This window comes from Sarcophilus harrisii, chromosome 3, assembly GCF_902635505.1.
Source record: "Sarcophilus harrisii chromosome 3, mSarHar1.11, whole genome shotgun sequence".
NCBI classification, from domain to species: domain Eukaryota; kingdom Metazoa; phylum Chordata; class Mammalia; order Dasyuromorphia; family Dasyuridae; genus Sarcophilus; species Sarcophilus harrisii.
The window spans coordinates 589,652,338-589,673,743 of record NC_045428.1 but is presented as its reverse complement, the minus strand read 5'-3'; the positions used below and the strand labels follow the sequence as shown (position 1 = coordinate 589,673,743).

The 21,406-nt window shown below is 40.5% G+C and overlaps 1 protein-coding gene across 5 annotated transcripts in view; it reads left to right on the top strand.

Moving 5' to 3' along the window:
* Nucleotides 1–204: 204 nt before the first annotated feature.
* Nucleotides 205–21,406, top strand: part of ACTN4 (actinin alpha 4) — an 81,250-nt gene continuing 60,048 nt past the window's right edge. For all 5 annotated transcript variants that reach the window (XM_031963143.1, XM_031963141.1, XM_031963142.1 and 2 more), the window contains exon 1: nt 205–422. In XM_031963143.1, coding sequence (XP_031819003.1) covers nt 267–422 — 156 coding nt within the window. In that variant the 5' untranslated portion in view covers nt 205–266. The remainder of the gene's footprint in view (nt 423–21,406) is intronic.

Genomic DNA, 21,406 nt, shown 5'->3' with positions numbered 1-21,406 from the left:
CGGCGACGTGCGCAGCCGCGCTGGCTCGCGGGGAGCGCGCGGTGGCCGTGTTGCGCAGGCGCGGGCGAGAGGGCGGGTTGTCTGTGTGAGGCGGCGGCGGCGGCGGCGGCTGTGGCAGAGGCAGAGGCAGAGGCAGCTGAGGAGGCGGTGGCTGAGAAGCGGCGGCTGAAGAGCAGCGGCGGCGGCGGCAGCTCGGAGCAGGCGGGCCCGAAGCGTGAGGCGGCGGCGGCGGCGGCGGCGAAGAGAGCTCGAGAGCCGGCGGCAGGATGGTGGACTACCACGCGGCGAACCAGCCCTACCAGTATGGCCCCAGCAGCGGCGGCAACGGCGGCGGAGGCGGCGTCGGCGACTACATGGCCCAAGAGGACGACTGGGACCGCGACCTGCTGCTCGACCCGGCCTGGGAGAAGCAGCAGCGCAAGGTGCGGGCCCCGGCGCCGCGGCGCGCGGGAGCGGGCGCGCCTTTGCGGGCTCCGGCCCCCCAGGCCGAGACTGGGGGGTGGGGGCCCCGCCCTGCGGAGAGGGGGAGGGGAGAGAAAGGTGCCCTCGAGGAGGTAGAGGTGTGGGCGCGCGCGCGCGTGCTCGAGTGTATGCTAGTGTAAGGGGGGGAAGAGTGTGTGTGCAAGAGGGAGTGAGGCGGGGGAGGGGGCACGGGAGCGCCCGAGCGGCGGAGTCCGTAGTGAGAGGTGCGCCGCACCTGAAGGGAGGGGCAGGGTGCCTGTGGACTGCGGCCCAGGAGGAAGGGCAGTCTGAGAGGGAGTCGGGGCTGGAGGGAGGGCACGGATGTGGGGAGCGCTTCTGGAATCTCAGAAAGAGGATGGAGTCCAGAAGTGGGGAGGGTGCCCGGGACGGGTCCTCGAAATAGCTGCAGGGGAGATGCATAGCCAGGTTATCCCGGGAAAGAGCCTGAGGGAAGGTCCGGGGGCTGAAGCCTCGGAGAGAAGCGGCTTGTCTGGAGGTCGTGGCGGTGGAAGGAGATCCTGACTGGGGGGGATAGGGATTGACCGATGCGTAACCTACGGAAGGAAAAGGGACGGAGTTGGGGGGACACAGGACAGTGCTGGAATCAGACGTAGCAGGAAAGCCTCTGAAAGCAGTCTCGCTTATGGGTTGTTCCCAGGACCTACTGGGACACAGAACCTTGCATAAGCAGGTGATAAACGGGTCTTGATTTATTGGAGAGTGGAAAGAATTTGAGCTATTTGGGGAAAGAGTCAGAATCGTTGTTGGGAGTAAAGTCTGAGGAGTGATATAGGACATTTCTGATTGAGGGTCTCTGTGCCATCTATGGGGAGGGGGCCCTGAACTAGAAGTTAGGAGTTTTCTGTCTAAATACCAGAAAGGGCTTAGAGGAGGTGGGCTGTGGGGAGGGGTATCTGATGTTTTGGACTATACCCGGGCAAGTTTTATTTCACTGAGTGGAAAGAAAAGGTCAGAAAAGCTGCCCAGGTAGAGTGGGGTGGGAGTGCATATGGTTTGATTAGTGACTGGAAAGAGGGAGTAGGCTGTGAGAGAGACAATTATGGGGAAAATCTGATGGCATGGAATTAAAGGACTGAGGAGGGAGAAACAGCGTCTTAGAGAACTAATGGGGAACTCAGTTTTGAGGAAAGTGTATTTTATAGGCTGAATTGGGCTTGGCCCCTGACAATGGAAGAATTCTGGTGCTGAGCTGGCTAGGAAAGCAGCCTGTTTGCCACACAGGGTGAAGAATAGGTCTTGGAGGATGGGAAGAAAGTGGGTGGGAGGTGGGAATAGACTTTGGAGAAAAATCATTGAATTTCTGTTCCTTGATTTCCTCATCTATTAAATGGGGTGGACATGCCAGCCTGCCCCATATCACAAGAGTCATTAGAGTGAGGTAGTTGTGGGGAAAAATTAAAAGGATTTGCTGTTTGGAGACATTAATAACTTTATTACACAACTGCACCTGGTTACCAAAAAAGGCTCTTAAGTTGTCAAAGCATTTGGAAAAATGGAAAGCAATATGCATGGGACCATGTCTGTCTTTTATATGTATTGCCTAGGTTTTTGCAGAGAAGAATTCTTTTCTCTCAGGTGATAAAGTAGGAAATAATGGGATGCATTCATTCTGCATTCTTCTGAAAGATCTCCTGTTGCTTTCTCTCTCTAGGCAGTTAGGGTATTGGTTTATTACTAACAGCCTCCATCATTCATAAATTGAATGGGAACCAGGACCTTTCTGAACCTGAAGCCTAATTAATTACCTGTAGTTGCTCTTCCCACCCCTCACCTCCAAACCCCCTCCATAAATCTGGCAAGTTGGGAATCTGCCTTTATTCTAACATCAGCTAGGTTAAAGGGAAGGCCACTCCTTGCCACATTTGACAGCATTTGTGCAAGCTAGGTAGAGCGTAGACTCTGCCCATTGCCTCATGTTCCAGTTAATATTTTTGTATTTTTTGAGTCTGCTATCACTTCTGCCCTTACTTTTGTGTTGTTGGGTTGTTTTTTTTTTTTTTTGGGGGGGGGGGAGGAAAGGGCTCTGAAAGATGAAAGGAAAGGAAAGTAGCAGTGGAGAAATACCTTTAGGTGTGGAATCAGAGGAGACTAGGTTCAAAATCATGCCTTTGACATCATCAGTCATTTAAAAAATATTTTCTTCTATCTAATGATCTCACTTCCTTGCTGTTCCAACAATAAGACACCATTTCTTGATATTTCACTGTCTCTGCCTACCTCCTGGCTTCCTTCAGGATCTCGCTAAAGTCTTTATCATCTTTAGGAAGTTTTCCCTGCCCCTCTAATGGGACCCTTCCTCTGCATCTCCAGCGTGTTCTGCCTGGAGCTTGTCTGTACATGACTGTTTACACATTGTTATTCTCCCCTCGACCTACCTGTCCATTAAATTGTGAGTCCCTAGAATGGTCTTTGGTTTTTCTTAAGTGTCCTCAGTGCTTCAGCACAGGGTCTGATACACAGTAGGCATTTAATGCTGGCTCCAAGACTTAGCTGGGACATCTTGGGCAAGTCACTAAGCCCCTCAAATTCAACTTCCTCCTCAGTAAAGTGGGGATAGTGAGTAATAATAATGACATCCGCTTCCCAGAGTTATTGTGAGATTTGGATGAGAAAATGGCTGTAAAATGGGCTGGGTAAATTGAGATCAGCATCATAAGTTTAAAGAGGGAATGGATCTTGGAGGCCCCGGGAGTACAATCCCGGTCCCGTTACAGAAAGGAGACTGAAGAACAGAGAGGTCAATTAACTTGACCAGGGTAACAAAAATTGAATCCTGGTCTTCCTCACTCCTCAAGTCCGCTGAACTTGTCCTTTTTTTCATACTAATTCTGCCCAGGTTTAGCTAGGTGAATCTTATTTAGTGTATCAAGTGTCTGGCCAACATGTCTGCACACGTATACGGATATCTAAAGCTTAGCATATTCTAGGAATTAGGGAAGGATGGGTATCTAATCAGAAGGGGATACTCATAACCCCTATTTCTCTAGTTTCAGAAATTATGCTGAGAAATCATTTGATTTGCAGGAATCGTAGCTTTACCCTTTTAACCCCTACTATCAATCTATTCCAAAGAGATTTGGTAGGAATGATCTGATCCCTACAGATATTTGTGCTCCCAAGGCCTCTTTATATTACACTGCATCATTTTTAATGGGAGGATCTTTTCTGTGCTACAAAAAGTAGCAAAAACATAAGGGTAGTCCCTTAGTCTTTGGTAAAGTTTTGGGCTGGTTTTTCCATGCTTTCTGAGTTTTATGCAACTAATCTTACCACTCTATGCTGCTTGCCTATTGAGGTCAGAAAAGCCTTTTCAAATTCCAAAACTTTCATTCCCAGCAAGGAAAGGCATCCCCACCCCCACCCTATTTACATGATTTATATTTTCATGGCAACACTCCTGCTTTGTAAAAGACTTAGGGTTAGGGCCTAGTCATTGGCTGGAGTGGCATTTATGTGCTGGCTAATTATTTGAAGGTTCAGCTGGTATTTTAGTTTTTAGATTAGATTTTTTTTTTTTTTTTTTTTTTACGATGATGAAAAAAAAAATTGATGAAAGGCAGAATGGTAACCATCCATCTGTTATTTTGTTTCATTACCTTAATTGTTTCCTATTTATGTCAGGTCCTTGACAATTTATGAATGGTGAACATGGTGAAGGAAAGAGCATTTAGAAGGCTTCCCTATTAAGTATGTTTATATTTTTCTTTAAAAGTTTAGTGTAATCTAGAGTAATAGAGTCAAAGAATTAAGGTGGTGTTTGTAAATAATAGGGTTATATATAGGGAGTACTTTATGTACAAGTTTTCATTGTAGTAATAAAATCGCCAGTAACTATTCTGTAGATAGGAAGAAGGTGATGTCTAGGGAAATGGGCTTTCATTAAGGGAGAGGGGCCATGTATAGCCAATCCCAAGGTACCTGATTGAGTTGAATTGGACTTGGTGCTTTGATGTAACATCATGATACATTTGTGAGAGACTGTGGTTCTCCTAAGTCTCTGATTGTTCTAGAGTGTGATCTCAAGTTATCGTCTGCCCACTCTGTCCCCTGATAGGACAAACACCTTGGCCATCTTGGCATCAAAGAGCTACTGCTTTTTGAATGGAAACTGCCATTAATTAACTGCCGGTTAAAAATGGTTTTTAAAAAACTTCATTTAATAATGTCCAGAATCTTCAGCCCAAGTTTTGTCTGTTTTGTGGAAGACTTTAATGAACCTGAAGGAGATTAACAGTAACATTTCAGTATCAATAAACATAACTTAGTAACAATAAGATAAAGGTCCATATCGATAGATCTATATGAACAGAATTTACTCTGATTAAATATTCAAGACATAGGGTAGTTAAAATGTGAATTGGTTCACAAAATGTCTCTGATTAAATGAGAGAGCAGTATTGAGCCAAATCTGGATTCCTATCTAAACTGTGGAAGAGTAGATTAAAAAAAAAATTAACACTTTGTAAGTTTGCAAACTCTTAGTTCATTCTCACATATTGAGGAGAAATAATCTATTGGAAGGTGTATTGGTCTACTTAGTCCTATAGAAAACCTTTGCAGAATTAAGTGGAATGACAAGAAGTTAACCAGCTGACAGTTCTCATCCCACCTCAGAACACATTTAAGAACATTGTTGGGATGTGAGATTGTCTGGATGGAACCTTTCAGTTTGCCACCACATTATTTTTAAAGGCTTGCCGTAGATTGCCCAGGCTTGAAGATTGTCCCTTTGAAGACAACATTCACTCTGCACTTTTGGAGAGCCTAACAAGTTTAGTTGTGGACTGTTGTCTTCTCTTGTAGACAAGATCATCTGAGGTCAAGCATTACTCCATATGTCTGATCACTGGTGCTTAATATTTTATAAACCAACTTCTTTGTCTTAAAATTATCCCTGTTTCTATTGGCTACCTGAGATTCCCTTGCATTTCAGGTCTTTTAACAAATAACAAAAGCTTTCCACCAACTGGAGACGAATGATAGCAAGTTAGTAATTCTATTGGAGTGGTAACTAAAACAGTGACCTATTAAAGATAGTCGGAAGTTCCTGCTTGTACAAATAGACATCCTGTAATCTACAAATAGACAATCCTGTAAAAGAAAGAAACCTTTATATCATAGGTAGTTTGGGAGCTTTAGTCTAAATGTTGATCTTGTGGAACTTGTGGAAGTTAAAAGTGAAATTATAATGGAACCTGATTGAAGACTACCTAAAACTCATGGCCGTTAGATAATTTAGGTACTAGTATGTTACAAAATGTCAGGATTGGATTTTTACTAAGAAATACTCAGGTATACAGGTTACTAAATTTTAGTCTACCTCCTAGAGAGAGGAATTCAAGGTTCATTGATTAGGAATTCCTTTCTGTCAGGGCAGTCTTGTTGGAATGTTACTATATGTAGCTTTTGGGATGGTGATTTTTAAAGATGGAGGGAAACCCAATGCTTCTTGTTCCTTCTCCACCCAAAACTAAGCAGCTGCAAATTTTAACTGGCAAATGTAGTGTTACATCAGTCTTGGAAAGTTTTTTTTTTTTTTTTCTAGTTAGTGGTCTCCCTGGGATTACAAAATCCCAAATTTAGCACGTAGTCCACTGAGACATTTGTCTTTGAACTGGGCCTTTTTTGGTTGTATTTTAGCTTTCAGTATCTCTTCCATCCCCACTTTCCTCCTCCCTGTGGAACCCTTCCTCCTGTCATGAAGAAATTAGCTTGGAATGTTCATTGGAAGACTGTCCCATTTTGGTTAACTTTTTTGCATTTCCCTTTAGCAGTAGCCATTCCAGACAAGACTTGAGTCTTCTTTCCTGATTTGATTTATTTAACTGTAAACTTAGAGAGTGGATTGAACTTGTTTGGAATTTGCTATTAGCCACCTGTTACTGCTCCAGAAAATATTGGCTCCTTCTGTCCCAGAAGTATCAGCATATTTTTGATGTGTATAGTGAAGAGAAGGAAACTAATTTTGTATCTCTGATGGAAGGAGTACATCTCAGGAGTACTTGATTTAAGAAAAATTCTTTGTGTTATACTAATTTTTTTCCTTCCTAAAGTGCTTCCACGTTTCCACTGTCATCCTGTTCTCATAGCAAATGTGAGAGCCAACAGCTGTTAATGTCCCCATTTTTCAGATGAGACAATTAAGGTATAGAAAAGTCCAATGACTTTCCAAGTTGGTGGCAGTCACAGTAGAACCTACTCTACTTTCCTGAAATTTTTGTTGTATTGCTATAATAGGATATTTGATGTTTGCTTGTATATGTTGAAATATTTCCAGACAATGGATTATTTACTTTTTTTTTTCCTTGAAGAAGAAAGAAATTTAACTATTTTGTTGAATGCTTGAATAGCTTAGATCTGGGCTTCAGCAGTTGCTAATCACATATGATTTTTTTTTAGTGAACTGATTGGCTCAGCTGGATATTTGAGCCCTGAATACAAAAGCAAAAATGCTAACCTCCATCTGAGTTAAGAAAGGCTTATTTTAATGTTTTTCTTCCAATTTAGAGCAGAACAGAGTCTTTGTCTTTTACTGGAATCAGTGACATGAAGTAGGATTAGTTGAATGTAGCAGAATTAGTTTGTAGCTCAATGAAGTCATCTTGGGAAGTATAGTTTGTTGACAATGTTGAAATGATAAAATTGATCCTGGAATGCTAATAATGCAAAAACGTTGAGTGTTTACAGCTTCCTGCTAGAATAAAGAAGACATTGTGGTTTACTTTATGCTTTTAAGGTTTTTCCCAAAGGTGCAGGGGGGTGAGTGATGTTTATCATTAACTTTCTAGTGGGTTTTTGTTTTTCGAGTTCTGAATTGCATGTAGTAGATAGAAGTAGCAGTTTGGATGATGTGAGTCTTGGCTACCAGTAATATCTAAGAATTTAAGTTGGAAGGACCCTTAAAATAATCTGATTCAATCCCTTCATTTTATAGCTGGGAAAACAGATCTCAAAGAGGGGAGGGAGTTAATTGTTAAAAGGGTAGGCAAGTATCTCTCATTATTAGTTGTTCAGCAACTGTAAGTTAGTGCTTTCTGAAGAGACAGATTTCTTGGAGAGACATTTCACATTTTAAATATTAATCTCTTAATTAATTCTTATCTAAAATTGTGTGGAGATATGAGAAATACTCATCTTTTTAAATAAGCTCCCTCATATTGAGATTTGTTTGCTATTCAGTGAGAAACAGATTTTAAAATTCCAGGGTTATTACATCAGAACTAGCTATATAAATAGGCCCTGTTTCTTGACATTATAGATTCTCAAGTTTGAGCTCTTTATGGGCTAGACTAGATAAACCAGTAGTTTAACACCCTCATATTTTAGATTAGGAAACTAAAGCCCACAGAACTGATTAGTGTCATCTTGGACTAGAATTGGATTTACTAAGCCCCTAGTTGAGTATCTTTTCCTACTATAAATGGAGATTAAAAGAGTCCAGCCCTCCCTTGGAGATATTGTAAACTTCCTTGTTTTATTTTTGTTATTCTTTAAAAAATGTTTGTTATAAGGGAAGGCTCACTGGGAGGGAGGGGAGTAGAAAGGAATGGCTATATCCTGGAATGACTGGAATAAAAACCAGAGGAAGACATTAATTTTTTAAAATGCTCATTTATTTAGTAGCATTTTAAAAAATCTGTAATCTTTTATCATAAGCATTCAATAACTCTATTGTGATAAGTAGAGTAAATCTTGATTTTCTTGACAACTAGAATTTCTTGTTGATGGTTTCAAACTTGGAAAATTATAAATTTAAATTGGAAAATACTCCCCTCCAGAGCTCATTGATAAGAGACAGAACGGGTTTGGGCTAATGTTTAAGTACTTTAACATGGAATCCAAATAAAACTTCCCTTACCTAGCTTAGTTTAGCAGTGGAAGAATAATGTGCTCTATATCTATGCTGGACTAGAGAAAGCTTGTAGCTTGTATTTAGCAGTGAATTAGGTGAAAATGTTTAATTAATCTATTGGGTGGAGTGGAGGAGGTGATATATGAGACAGAAGGCCATAACCAGCCAGACTTTAGTGGTTTTCTTACTGAGGTATGTATGTCTGTTTGATGGAGTTTTCTGTGTTGGAATCTTAGCTATGTGATTTCTTAACAGCAAGACCAAATTTATCTATATGTTTTTAACTGGGTTTTGTTGTTGTTGTTGGTGTGTGTGTGTGTGTGTGTGTGTGTGTGTGTGTGTGTGTGTGTTTTAACAAATATTAACAAACCAAAAAGCTGTCTGGCCTGTACACAAAATTCTTTACAATTTTCTGTTAACACTGAAGCAGAGTTCATTCCACAAGAACATTTCAAAGCCTTATCCTCTCCTCCATCTCAGTAACAGTAAACAGCATTTTTCTTCCATCTGACCTTATGGCAGCCTGAATATTTTCATTATTTAAGTTGTCAAGAGCTTTTTAAATAAAAATGTTAAATATTGTTATCATATCTTCTCACCTAGTATTACCATGGTTTGCCTTTATTCATTCAGTAGGCTTTTATTGAAGTTTTCTTGAGTCTTAGGTCTAGTTTACCAGATCTGGTCCATGAAAAAACTCCAATTTGGAAATCTAAAATGTCTAGAAGCAGAGCTACCAAGTCTGCCTACTTATGGAGGTGATTCCAGAGTAACTTGATGAATCACCCTCTCTCATAAGTTGTCTTCTGACTGGTGATGATTCTTATTTTGTGGACTTGAAGCAAAGCCAGACAGTAAACATCACCAGGATTGTGAGGCATCTAGTTTTATTTTGGGGGATTATTTCTACAGCACTGCCAAGTCTGTGGTGGAATTTGACTATAAAACAGATAGGTCTGCATTAAGATGGCTTTTAGAGATGTGGGCTCAAATTGCTGGACACTCTGGTTACTGGTGGTGGCCTTGAATAAAGGCATAGAACAGGAAAGGGATATGCTTGAGGACCAAGCCCTCTTGACCATTTTGAGAAAAAGGTTTTTGCATTAGGCTTTCTAAGTTAACTGGCCAAGGGAAAGCTAGTAGGAAACCATGCCTTTTGAATGAGAAAGCTTAAACAGTTGTTGAGTTTTTGTGGCATCATGTTCAGGGTGGTCATGGATCATAGGAGATTGCCATCCCAGGGTAACACTGTCTTGTTTTCTCTATAATTTCTCATACACAGTGCCATAATTTTTAGTAAAACTTTTATACTGCTCCTGGTACAGTGAATTAAGAGGGACAAATATTTGGCCTTGAAAGAGAAAAAATGCATGACAGAATGTTTCCTTGGGCATTTCCCTCGGTTTCGAGAAGTTTTAGACCTCTTTAATAAATAACTGAAAAGTAATTCTTGCCAAATAGGGCCTGCCTAGGAGCTCTGGGGCTAGCATCCCTCTTTCCTAAAAATAAATGCACTTTTTCATTGAGCATACCAGGCATGGTTTGTACTTGACTGCTGATTCACTCTGGGAGGTTTGAGTTATAGTTTAAGCTTTCTTGGTTGGTTTATGTCTGTGTCTGGCCACTGATTGTCTTTGCCAAGTCCCACTGACTTGGTGTTGAGGGGCTTTCACTTGCTTTATAGCTAGGTAGTCGCTGAATCAAATTCATCTGGTTCTTTGACACTTAGTAGGATCACAGGATCCTAGGCTAGATCCTGGAAGGGACCATAATCATCTAATCTAACTCCTTCATCTTATAGGTGAAGAAACTTGAAGCCAGGAGAGGTTAAGGAATTTGCCTCCAAGATCACATAGATATTAAGTAACAAAGCTAGTATTTGAACCCAGGTGCTCTGATTCCAGATAAAGGTCTCTTGGTTCTGGACCATGTTATCTCTGATGGTGGCAATTTGGAGTAATGAACATTCTCAGCTAAGCTGAAGGGTGTGGACTAATCCTTCACCTAGAGAGAGGAAGCTTTTTCCCCAGGAAATGAATCACTTAGTAGACTTCCAGTTACATGTAGCTGTTCTGCCATAGTGTCTTACATCTTGCTGGGAGGGGTTAGCTTGTCTTTGTTTTTTTTGTTTTTTTTTTTAACCTTTTTATTATTATTATCCTCATTTTCTTTTTTCTTTTTTAATTTTTTAAATTTTTTTTTAATTAAAATTTTTTTTTTATTATAGTAACTTTTTATTGACAGAGCCCATGCCAGGATAATTTTTTACAACATTATCCCTTGCACTCACTTCTCTTCTGATTTTTCCCCTCTCTCCCTCGAGCCCCTCCCCTAGATGGCAGGCAGTCCTGTATATGTTGAATTGTCGCAGTATAGTTTGTCTTTCTTGCAGTCTTCAGTGGTCTGTGACTTTGGCTTTGTTTTAGTGTTATTGTTAAGTGATCATGGCTCCTTAATGAAAGCTCTTGTTAAGCTTGGAAGTGGTTCTGTTGATTTGTAGTAATGAGGAAGCTGATTTGGGCTATGTCTACACAAAAACAAACCGACTAGCAGAACCACCTTAAAGCCATGGTCAGGGGGTATTCTTACCCAGACTTTACAAACCTTTGTTTGGGCTCAGCAAAAATAAACTTCTCAGATGGGAGTTAGAGGGCTTTAGAACATCAAAGAAAATAATAGCTTACATTATCTTTTTTGATCATTTCTGCAGAAGGCCCCTTGATTAGAACTTCAGCAGTCATTGAATTATGGGTTTATGCTGTAATATGGCTTTCTATCTAGCAAAGTTTAACTTTATCATATGAGCAGGATGGGAGGACCCTAAAGCATAACCAAGAAACAAAAAAATTCTCATTTCACCTGGTGAATTTTCCACTTGCTTTTCTAAAAACATCTCTTAGAAAGGCTGGTGGGTTACTTTTTGGAAGTAAAGGGCCAAAAAGCTGACATTTTTAAATCAACTCTTCCCTTGAATCCCTATTCCCTTCCCCTCTGCTTCTTGGATATTTCTCTCTCATAGGAGGAAGAACACATTGGTTCTGTTGCCTAAAAAACAATTTGGCTTAATGTTAAGCATTAAATACTAAATGTTCAACTGGATTTAAAAAAAAAAAAATCAGAGCACTATTATGGTGTTAGTTGCATCAGCAACTCTTTTATTCAAAGTTGTAGGTTACCAAGCTTCTTGTTCTGCTTTCCAAATGGAAAGAGGGATATAGCAGGTAATAAACAACTTGGAAATGTGTCCCACAGTGTTAACTTTACAAACATCATCTGAGGAGATAAGTTCATAAATGGCATGTATGAATGAATATGACAACAACTTTTTTTCATTCTGCCTTGGGCATGACTTGAAGGCCAAAGCTACCTCACCAAGAGAATGCAAAATAACAGTTGGATAAAATATCCTTTTACTGACAAACCTGCTTATCCACTTTAAAGAATATAGTGAGAACTTGAAAACAGAGGATATTTTAGTTCTGGCTATCCTATTCCTCCTACACCTCCTTCACTGTGTGAACTTATGAAATCTTTTAAATGCTGCTAGGAAAGAGAGATGGGCCTGTTTTTTCTCTTTTTTCCATTAAAGACAAAAATTAAAACTTCTCCCTTAAAAAAATTGCCCAGAACTTAGGAAGGAGGAAAAATTGAGGCTGATGAATGGAAAATTTGTTGGATTATGTTGCTTTACATCTACTTTAGTATGGATACAGCTAACTGTAAGTTTCCATTGAGTGGCATTCATGCCAACCTGACATATTCTCTAGTTCATTCCCTTGAACAGGAAAGGTGTTTGTGCTGTAATTATCTTTCTTAGGTGATATTGAAAATTTGAATAAGATAAAGAGCCTTTGAAGGATTTTTAGCAGTTGTCATTTGACTAGAAGTGCCCTCCAACTTGGTGGTTACTAGATGTTATCTTTGTTTTACAGTGAACTAGCATCACCTGTAATATGAGTGGGGCTGCATGGGCTCTGGAGTCAAACCATCAGGTAGAAAGAAACATGACCAGCCAGCTAATCCACATGCAGCCTTTGTTGAATACCTCTTCTGTTCAGAGTGCAGCACTGAATTGCTTTGAGAGTGACAGTTTTGAGAAAGAAGACATAGTTCCTACTCTCAAGGAGCTTCCAGTCTAGGTGAGGAGCTAGATCACACATATGAGACAGTTGAAAAATAGATTTACAAAGCAACCATTCAACACGTGCAAATAATACAGTACAGTTCCGGACTGAGAACAGAAGTGCAAGGGAGCCGTGCTAGAGGGGTATTCCAGGGCAGGTGAGGTCAGTCATGGAAACCTTCATGAAGGAGGTGAGTTGAAATTCCTATGGCCTTTCTTGGAAAGTATGACTTTTGAGTATTCACTGGGCAAAGGGGTATTGGAGAATATTTGGGAAAATATAATGGAAAAGATAGAATATGTTTATTTGTATTTTTATCTGGATATTTAGAGTAAGCAGTATTTAAATTTTGTAATTTCTGATCACCCAGCCATATTATTTGGATTCAGATTTGCAAGACAGGGAGACATACACCACTAAATTGATATGTCAGTTTTTAACCCATCTTGCCTGTGGGTTATCGGATAGTGGGAAGCTATTGTGGACCAACATCAAACTGGAAAGCAGGTATAACTTATCACTTTTATAGCACTCTTGAACTGACATGTTTCCTTTTCCTAAACAACCTGCTCTACATGTTTATCCTTAGAACAGTTTAGTTAGTGGAGAGTATACTCCAGAAAACATTAAGCCAAAAGATTAAAAATAAATAAATAAAAATACACCCTAAAGTCATGTCCATCTCCCAACCTTCCATGAACCCTTCCCAGGTGTTTACTGTTGTTCGTATGCTATTGCTGAGCATTAAAGAGGATTTTAGACCTTAAGATCGTTGTTAATGGCTTCTCATGAAGAGAACATTAACAAGGGTGACATGTAAATTTACAAGACTGACTTTGTGTAAGTGGTACAGTTTTGTTTTTTGAGTTTGTGCCACTTGAAAAATGTTATTGTCTACTCAACTAATCTCCCAGTTCTCCTTTTCAAATTCATGATTATGGAACCTAGGTTTTCTTACCGAGGGAGAACTCCAATATGTTTAGACCTTACTCAAATTGTCAGGGTTGTGTGTATCACTTCGATGCAACAATGTTCTCCATAGGCTTGTTGAGTTCTTGACCCATGCCAAGATAACCAGTTGACTGGCAAAATTACTTTGTTCCACTTGGTTTCAAAAGGTAGTTTCTTTCTTTGAAAGACTGTAAGATGTCCTAGAGAGAGAAGACAGAAATCAGCCATTGAGATTGACAAGAATTGTATTAAACAAAAATAAAGTGTTGGGATTCAACATGAAGTGAGTTTTTAAAAAGTTAGGTGACATTCCTTTGGTACTTGATTCCTTTGTTACTTGGTCAGGCAACACGAGCAAAGAGAGCGAGAGAGATACTGTAAGTTAATATAGCTGGGGTTTTATTTCCTTCCCTGCTCTGCAAAAAGATAGGGGTGCAATGACTAGTGATCCTTTAGAGAGAAAGTCTGCTTTTCCCTTTCTGAAGATTAAGCAATGCTAGCAAGGTATTCATTTGCAGAGGCAATAGATTGCAATTGGGGATTGTGGTTTGTAGCGAAAGAATGTATTGCTTCATCCTTTGTTAGGAAAGTGGGTACAGGTCAGACAGCTTTGTGGTGATCTGATCCCCATGCTCTTAATAGCTGTAAGAATAAGCCTTTTAAGTCAGTTGGCCACTGGTTCTTCAGTGCTACCACATATTAGATGAGAGTTGTGTCACTGGGATTGCTCCAGAATGTCAGGGCCAGAGCCATGATATCCCAGTTGTGTTGGGAGGAGTGGATGAGTGCCATATGGTATCTCACTTGGTGTTTGGGATCTGTGTTGGTCAAGGTCCATAGCATGCTGAAAGATGTAGGGGCCACATGCCTATATTTTTAGTCCAACAGAAGCTGTTGAAATGGCTGAGTTGGGGATCTGGTGTTTATGTCTCTTGTCAGAATCCTTGAGGTATACAGATAGTCAGCACTTTGCTACTTTACCCTTCACATTTGATGCATCATTCATAACTGTAGCTAACAGACAAGGTGGGTTTTTTGTTTGTTTGTTTTTTAGGCAAAAATAGTCAACACAACCCCTTTCCTGAAAATGAGTTTAAATATTCTAAATACAATGCTAGAACAAATGCCCTTTGGCCTGTTTAGAACAATCCACTTAGGTTTGATCTTAATGATGCCGGAACAGTCTCTAATTACTATGGGCTGGTGTCCAGAGTACTTTGCCTGTTCAGTGTCCCCTTGTTTCAATGTTGAAAGTTTGTGTGTCCAGGACCCTCACCTATTTGCCTATACACCTTGACCTCAGTTTTGTGTGGATGAACCACTGGCATTGCCAAGAAGGCTTGTTCATGAATAATCCAACTTGTTGTTGCTCAAGTAAGCGTCAGCATTAGTTCTATTCTGTTCCTCCCCCCCTCCCCTTCTCCCCCTTCTCAAAACATAAAATTCTTATCAACTGAAGTGAGAAGTGCCCACAGACTTGTGTCAGCCAACTTCTGGTTAGTGTGTGTAGATACAGGAAGGGTTTCAAACTGATAACCCTAAAAATAGCTGTCCAGGAATGAGCTTAATAAGCTGGAGAGGTGTAGTAACCTTCTTCCATCCCCGAGTTGTAAGTATAGAAGCCTTTGGAAATCCAATAGCAGCTGTGCTTTGTTCCTCCTGTAGTACTTCCTAAAGTTCTGGCATCCTGTTTCATTCTTTTTCCTTCTTTTCTCCCCTTCCCCCTCCTTTCTCCCCCTCCCCAGTCGCTTCCTGCTTACCATTCCTCAAGTTAGCCTCAATCTCCCCAAAAACAATCATATCAACAGCCTAATAAGGCAAAAGAATGAGGAGAATGTCAGTGGCCTGGCCTCTCCCTAACCGGCACTAGGGCAGCAAACTTGGAAAATGTTACAGCAGTGACAGCTGACTCAGAGCAGTGAGGAAAGCAGCCATTTCAGGGTTCAGGAAATGACAAAGGAGTAGCTCCAGGTTGAAGAAAGCCATCCCCAGTTGAGGGCCACTCTAGCCAGCAGCTCCACATTCTTCAAACCTTTGACAAAAAGGCAGATGGAAAAATACCGGCTGACTCCCCAACGTGCCTCCAGGCCTGATTTGCATGGGGAAGAACAGGGTGTGCTTACTAGAGACCCAGGAAGCCCACTTTAAGAAAGCCACGGGGAACTTTGCAAATCCAAACACTTTATCACTTGCAAGATGAGCACTTTTCTCTCTTTTAGCTGTGCCAGGGTTTAATTAGCAGGGGTGTTAATTAAAACTTGTCAACACTTGGAGTGGGGCCCCTAGCAGCCTGTCACCCCTCCTACATGATTATTCCAATGTAATCAACCCATTACAAAGTAGTTTGTAGTCACTGTTGAGGGTAGCCATGGGGTGCCTGCTGAGCCAAATCAACTTTGATTTGTAAGGTCAAGTTGATTAATTGATGATCGTTATAGAGGACCTGGACTTTTCTGGTTTTTTAAATTGCTAATTACCAGCAAAGGCTGAGGTCATTGTAAATGCATCTAATTCTGAAGGTACTCAGTACAAAGTGTGGGGAAGTCTTGTTTTGTGTGTGTGTGTGTGTGTGTGTGTGTGTGTGTGTGTGTGTGTGTTTTAAAGGAAGAACACAAAAAAGCCTTTGTTTAGATTTGGATGGAATGACTTAGAACCGGCTCCCAACTTCAGGCACAGGAGCAGTTTCCTGTTTTAAGAACTCACACAGGAAATTCACTAAAAACAATATTGGAGGCCCTGCCAAGGAGGCACACTGGGAGGTGAGATCACTGTGTGCAGTGGCTCCAGTCTCTGTTCTTACCTGGAGGCAAAGCAGAGGGGTAGATTTTTAAAAATAAAGTTTCATTTAGCTATCTCTGGAAGAGACAGGAAAATGTTGGTTGAGGGAGAGACAACTATATATCCTTCTTGTCTAAACCACAAGTAGGAGCTGTGGAAATATTCTTAGCTGACTCAAGCCTTCCTTAGTTTTTTTCATGTTTTAAAAATACCACATTGCTCCTCTTCTTTTCTCCCAGGATCACTATTTTTTCATATATCTAGAATACTTTGATTTAAGCCTTTCTCTGGATCACCTGTGCCTCACTAATTTAATATCAGGTTTGAAGTCTTAGGTTGAATATCAAATGAAGTGTCCATCAGGAGGTTTTGGCAAAAAAAAGTTCAGTGTTGGGAAAGTTGGAGAGAATAATGGAGAAACTGAGAATCATGACTGCTTTTAAAGATAAGTTTTATATAGGATAGAGTTTTGGGGTAGTGAGGGAGGGGAATCATATGCCAGTTAAACAGAGTTTATAAATCTTAAAGCCATCTGGCACAATTCTGGGGCAAGGGCAAGTATTGCATTTTGACATTTTTCTCTGGCTTGAGGAAACCTGTTTAGTAAAGATGCCTAAATACAAGTCTTAAAAATGAAAGCAACAGAAATAAATTTGAAGCAGGCCTGAGTGAAAACTGTAAAATATGCAAGTTGGCTTGCTATTTATATGACTGGAATCAGGGACAGCAAGATCTAGCTTACCTAAGAAATTACAATTATATATGTGAATTGTCTACCCATTAGCATTCCAGATGAAACATTGCAACTTAAATAAGTGCAGTACTTGTTTTTTGTTTTTTTTTTTTAATTATATACAGCTCGTTTTCTATATGAAACCAGTGAATTTGAAATTTTTTTTTGGGGGGGGGGCAGAGCAGCAACTCATTACTTTTAAGATTTGTAAAATAAGCATAGAAATAATCAGGAGTTTTGTAAATGGTGTGGTTCCAGTTATCTGATATATACATTTGTCTTATATATGTCTGGGTGTATGGGGTATTCAGAAGAACTAGCGCCTCTGGTGTAAGGGCTTGCTGAGCCTTTTCAGGCCTGCTCCCCTTTTGGTGGCTTCTTGATATACCCAACTCTCACCTATGATTCCAAGAAGTTGTAGCATGAGCATCAGTCACACCTTGATGAGCTAAGCCAGATTGAGAGTAACCAGCAGGTCTCATATTCATCAGTGAGTTAGGGGAAGGTTTACTCCAAGCACTTGAAGACTCCCTGGCAGAATAGGGGAATGGTAAGTTTGTCCTAGTGGCCATAAAGGCTGCTGCAGCCGGTATTTAGAGCTTTGTCAGATGTGGAAGATGTCAGAACCATTCATGGCCATCCCATCATCAGTCATCTTAACTTGCCATTGGACTTCTGATGACTCTGGAACAGAGATGGAAGCTGATCACTTTGTGTAACTGTTGAACTTGATTCAAATTCATTGAGTCAACATCACTTGAAGGACACATAGCACGATCTTATATAGTTTTATCATGTATGATTGTTTATATAAGTTTAGGCTCCATTTATTTGGAAAGATGGGAGAAAGGAGAAGAGCAGAAAAATGTTAGTTTGTTGTGTATGCTTCCTTCTGTAGGAAAGAATTTTCCCAAAATTCTGTCCATGCCAGATCATCCCATAGGATAATAGTTCATACACATTTATTAAGTGAATACTATGTGCCCTGGAGCTAGGTGGCTCAATGGATGGAGTGCTGGGTCCTTAGTCGGGAAGACCTGAGTTCAAATTTGACCTCAGGCATTTACTAGCTATGTGATCCTGAGCAGGTCTTTTAACCTGTTTGCCTCACTCCACTGGAAAAGGAAATGATAAACCCCACCAGGATCTTTGGCAAGAAATGTCCATGTATCCCAGGGACAGCATTGGCATTGAAGAGTCAGACACAACTGAATAACTTGTGCCAGACACTATGCTTTCTAAAAACACTAGGAAGGGCAAAGGATACCCCTGCTCTTGAGGAATTCACATTCTAATGGGGAAGACAACATATAAACAGCTCTATAAAAATAAGATAGATGGGGAAGAGAGGTGGCACAGCAGATAGAGCAATAGCCCTGGATTTAAATCTGGCCTCAAACATTGACTAGCTGTGTGACCCTGGGCGAGTCATTTAATACCTATTTTCTCCAAAAGCAAAATAGATATATAGGTAGATACATAGATGGAGTGCTAAAAAATAGATGTATAGATACAGGATAAACTGGACTTAATGGACAGAAGGAAGGAATTAGAATTAAGAGAAGTTGGGACATTCTGGAGTATGATCAAAGAGCTGTCAAACTGTTCATATCCTTTGATCCAGCAGTCTCTCCTGGACCTGTATCCCAAAGAGATAATAAAAAAAGGAAAAGGACCCACATGTACAAAAATGTTCGTAGCAGCTCTTCTTGTAGTGGCAAGAAATTGGAAACTGAGTGGATGCCCATCAGTTGGGGAATGGCTGAATGAATTATGGTATATCAATGTTATAGAATCTTACTGTTTTGTAAGAAATGATCAGCAGGATGATTTCAGAAAGACCTGGAGAGATTTACATGAACTGTTGCTAAGGGAAGTGAGTAGAACCAGGAGAACATTGTACACAGCAATAGCAAGATTATACAATGATCAATTCTGATGAATGTGGCTCTTTTCAACAAGATGATTCAGGCCACTTCCAGTGGTCTTGTGGGAACTGAATGTGGATCACAACATAATATTTTCACCTTTTTTTGTTATTTTGCTTGAGTTTTTTTTTTTTTTCTTTCTAATTTTTTTTCCTTTTTTGTAAGGGTGAATGTTGAAAATCATGCATATGTTTTGAAAATAAAAACCTTTTAAAAAAAAAAAAAGGAGGAATCCTCTCTCCCCCAACCCCCAACCCCCAACAAACTCTTTAAAAAAGGTGGGGGGGGGTTAGAAAGACTTCTTGTAGAAGATAGAATTTTTAGCTGAAATTTGAAGGAAGGCAGGAGGCAGATTAGGAGGGAGGGAATTTCAGAACTGTGGGACCACCAGTGAAAATGCCTGGAGTCAAGAGATAGCATGTCTTGTTGTAGGAATGCCTAGGAAGCCACTGTCAGTGGATTATAGAATATGTAGGGGGAGAGAGTAAGATTGGGGAGGTCATGAAAAAGTCTGAATGATAGGGGATTTTACATTTTAATCTAGATATTGGGAACCTCTGGAATTTTTCAGGTAGGATGATTGACATCAGAATATTTGTTAACTTCATTCAAAAAATTGTTTTTGAATGTTTTCAACCATTTTTTAAAAAGAGGTTAGGAGGTAGAATAAATGAGGCCCCAGGACAAAGATCCTTGGAGGACATCCACAAGGTATATGTGACCTTGACGAAGATCCTGTAAAAACCTGAGAAAAGGTGGTCACAAAAATAAAAAGAGAACTAGGAGGGACATGAGTGCTTGGAGACCTGGGAGCTACTATGTCCAAGGCTGCCTGTGGCGAATCGACTTCCAAACTTCCCACATGTTTGGCTTTTTTTCTGTTAGTTCCATTGGACTCCCGTGGACCACACAGGCATCGTAATGTCCAGCTGTCTCAGTCACAGGCTTGGCTGAGAGAAGTGAGGGCAGTGGTCTTTTAACAGGCAGAGCCTGAACTGGTTTAACACCCAGTTGGAGGGAGTTAAGTCTGCTAGCTAGGAAAAGGCACAATTCCACTCCAAGTTTCCCTGTGTGTTCCATTTAATGAGGGCAGCAGCAGTTGGATGCATTTTTTTCTACTTTTGTAGTATTTTGCTATTGGCAAATTAGAGGTGGCTTTTAGATTGACCTGACTGGCTGCAAGCTGGTCTTGGAAGTTTCCTTCTAGGGGAGAGACTGAATTTGAGCTTACTGTTTTATTTATATAATCTATATGTTGTCATAGTAACATCTCTGGTAAAAGGTATGGAATTGGTCATCTCCTTCTCTGGTCCTGGTTACCAAAGACTAAAGAGAGTCAGTGAGGGTGAGTGCTACTTTTTATAGTTCTAGCAGTGAATTGTATCAGTATCATGGCTGTCACTATTTATATTCCTGGAATTGGTGGATTTGTTTGCCTGTGTTTAAGCTTTGAGCATGCCTTTCTGCCTCTAAGAAGGAAGAAAAGGGATATTAAAGAGCTTGGGTTTTATTTAAATATATCTATGTGGCACCTTAGCCAAAGACCATGTTACCACTGTATTTTCAGTATGTGGAAAACTTTAATGTTTTTCTGGGCATTTTTAATGGAAATATTTGTTCACTAAACTTAGCTGTACCTCTGTGCCTACTGAGATACATTTTCTGTATCTCAGTAGGTTAGATGATTCTTTTAAGGAAAGGGAGCCATTACATTTTGTGCTTTCCCTTTTTCCTGTTTGGCTATTTTCCTTTCTGGTATGCCTTCCCATCCTCCACTGCAGCTTAATCTTTCATATCACATATTGGAAACTGAACTAGGAAGGAGTTTCTTGCAGGCCATTTGGGCCTTGAGATATTTTGCTCCTGGACACTGCTCCTTTCCTTTCCCCAGTGTTATAGCCCTTAATCGTGTATCATTTAATAGAACATGTTGTAAACTCTGGGACTGAGAAGTTTGGGAATAAGAATTGGTATTTTCTGTCATTTGTGCCAATTGGAGTCAAAATTTTAAGTAGGGTATTGAAAAGGATATATATTTAATAGGATAAATAGGAAATAATTAACAGAATGGAGGCATTAGAATCAAGAAGGTTAGGGAAAAGCTTCCTGTAGAAGATGGGTATTTAGTTGGAACTTAAAGGTAAACAAACGAGGATGCTGAGACAAAGAGGGAAAATTTCAGAGAAAATGCCTGGAGCTAATAAGAGAGCATCTTCTTCCTGGAGGCCTAGAAAGGATGGCCTAGGTTAGGAAGGGCTTTGAACACCAGATAGAATTTTATGTTTGAAGCTAGTGATGAGAGGGAACTACTGGAGTTCATGTGACAGGGTCAAATCTGTGCTTGTAAGAAAATCACTTTGGTGGCTGAATGAAGTTAGAGTAGAGGAGAGACTTGAGTAATCCAAGTGTGAGGTGATAAGAGTCTGCATCAGGGTAATGACAGTATCAGGAGAGAGGACTGGATATGTTTGAGAGGTGTTACAAAGGTGAAATCAACAGTGGATATCACCAAATGAAGCAATACAGAGGGAGAAAAGCAGATGACCCTGGACAGATC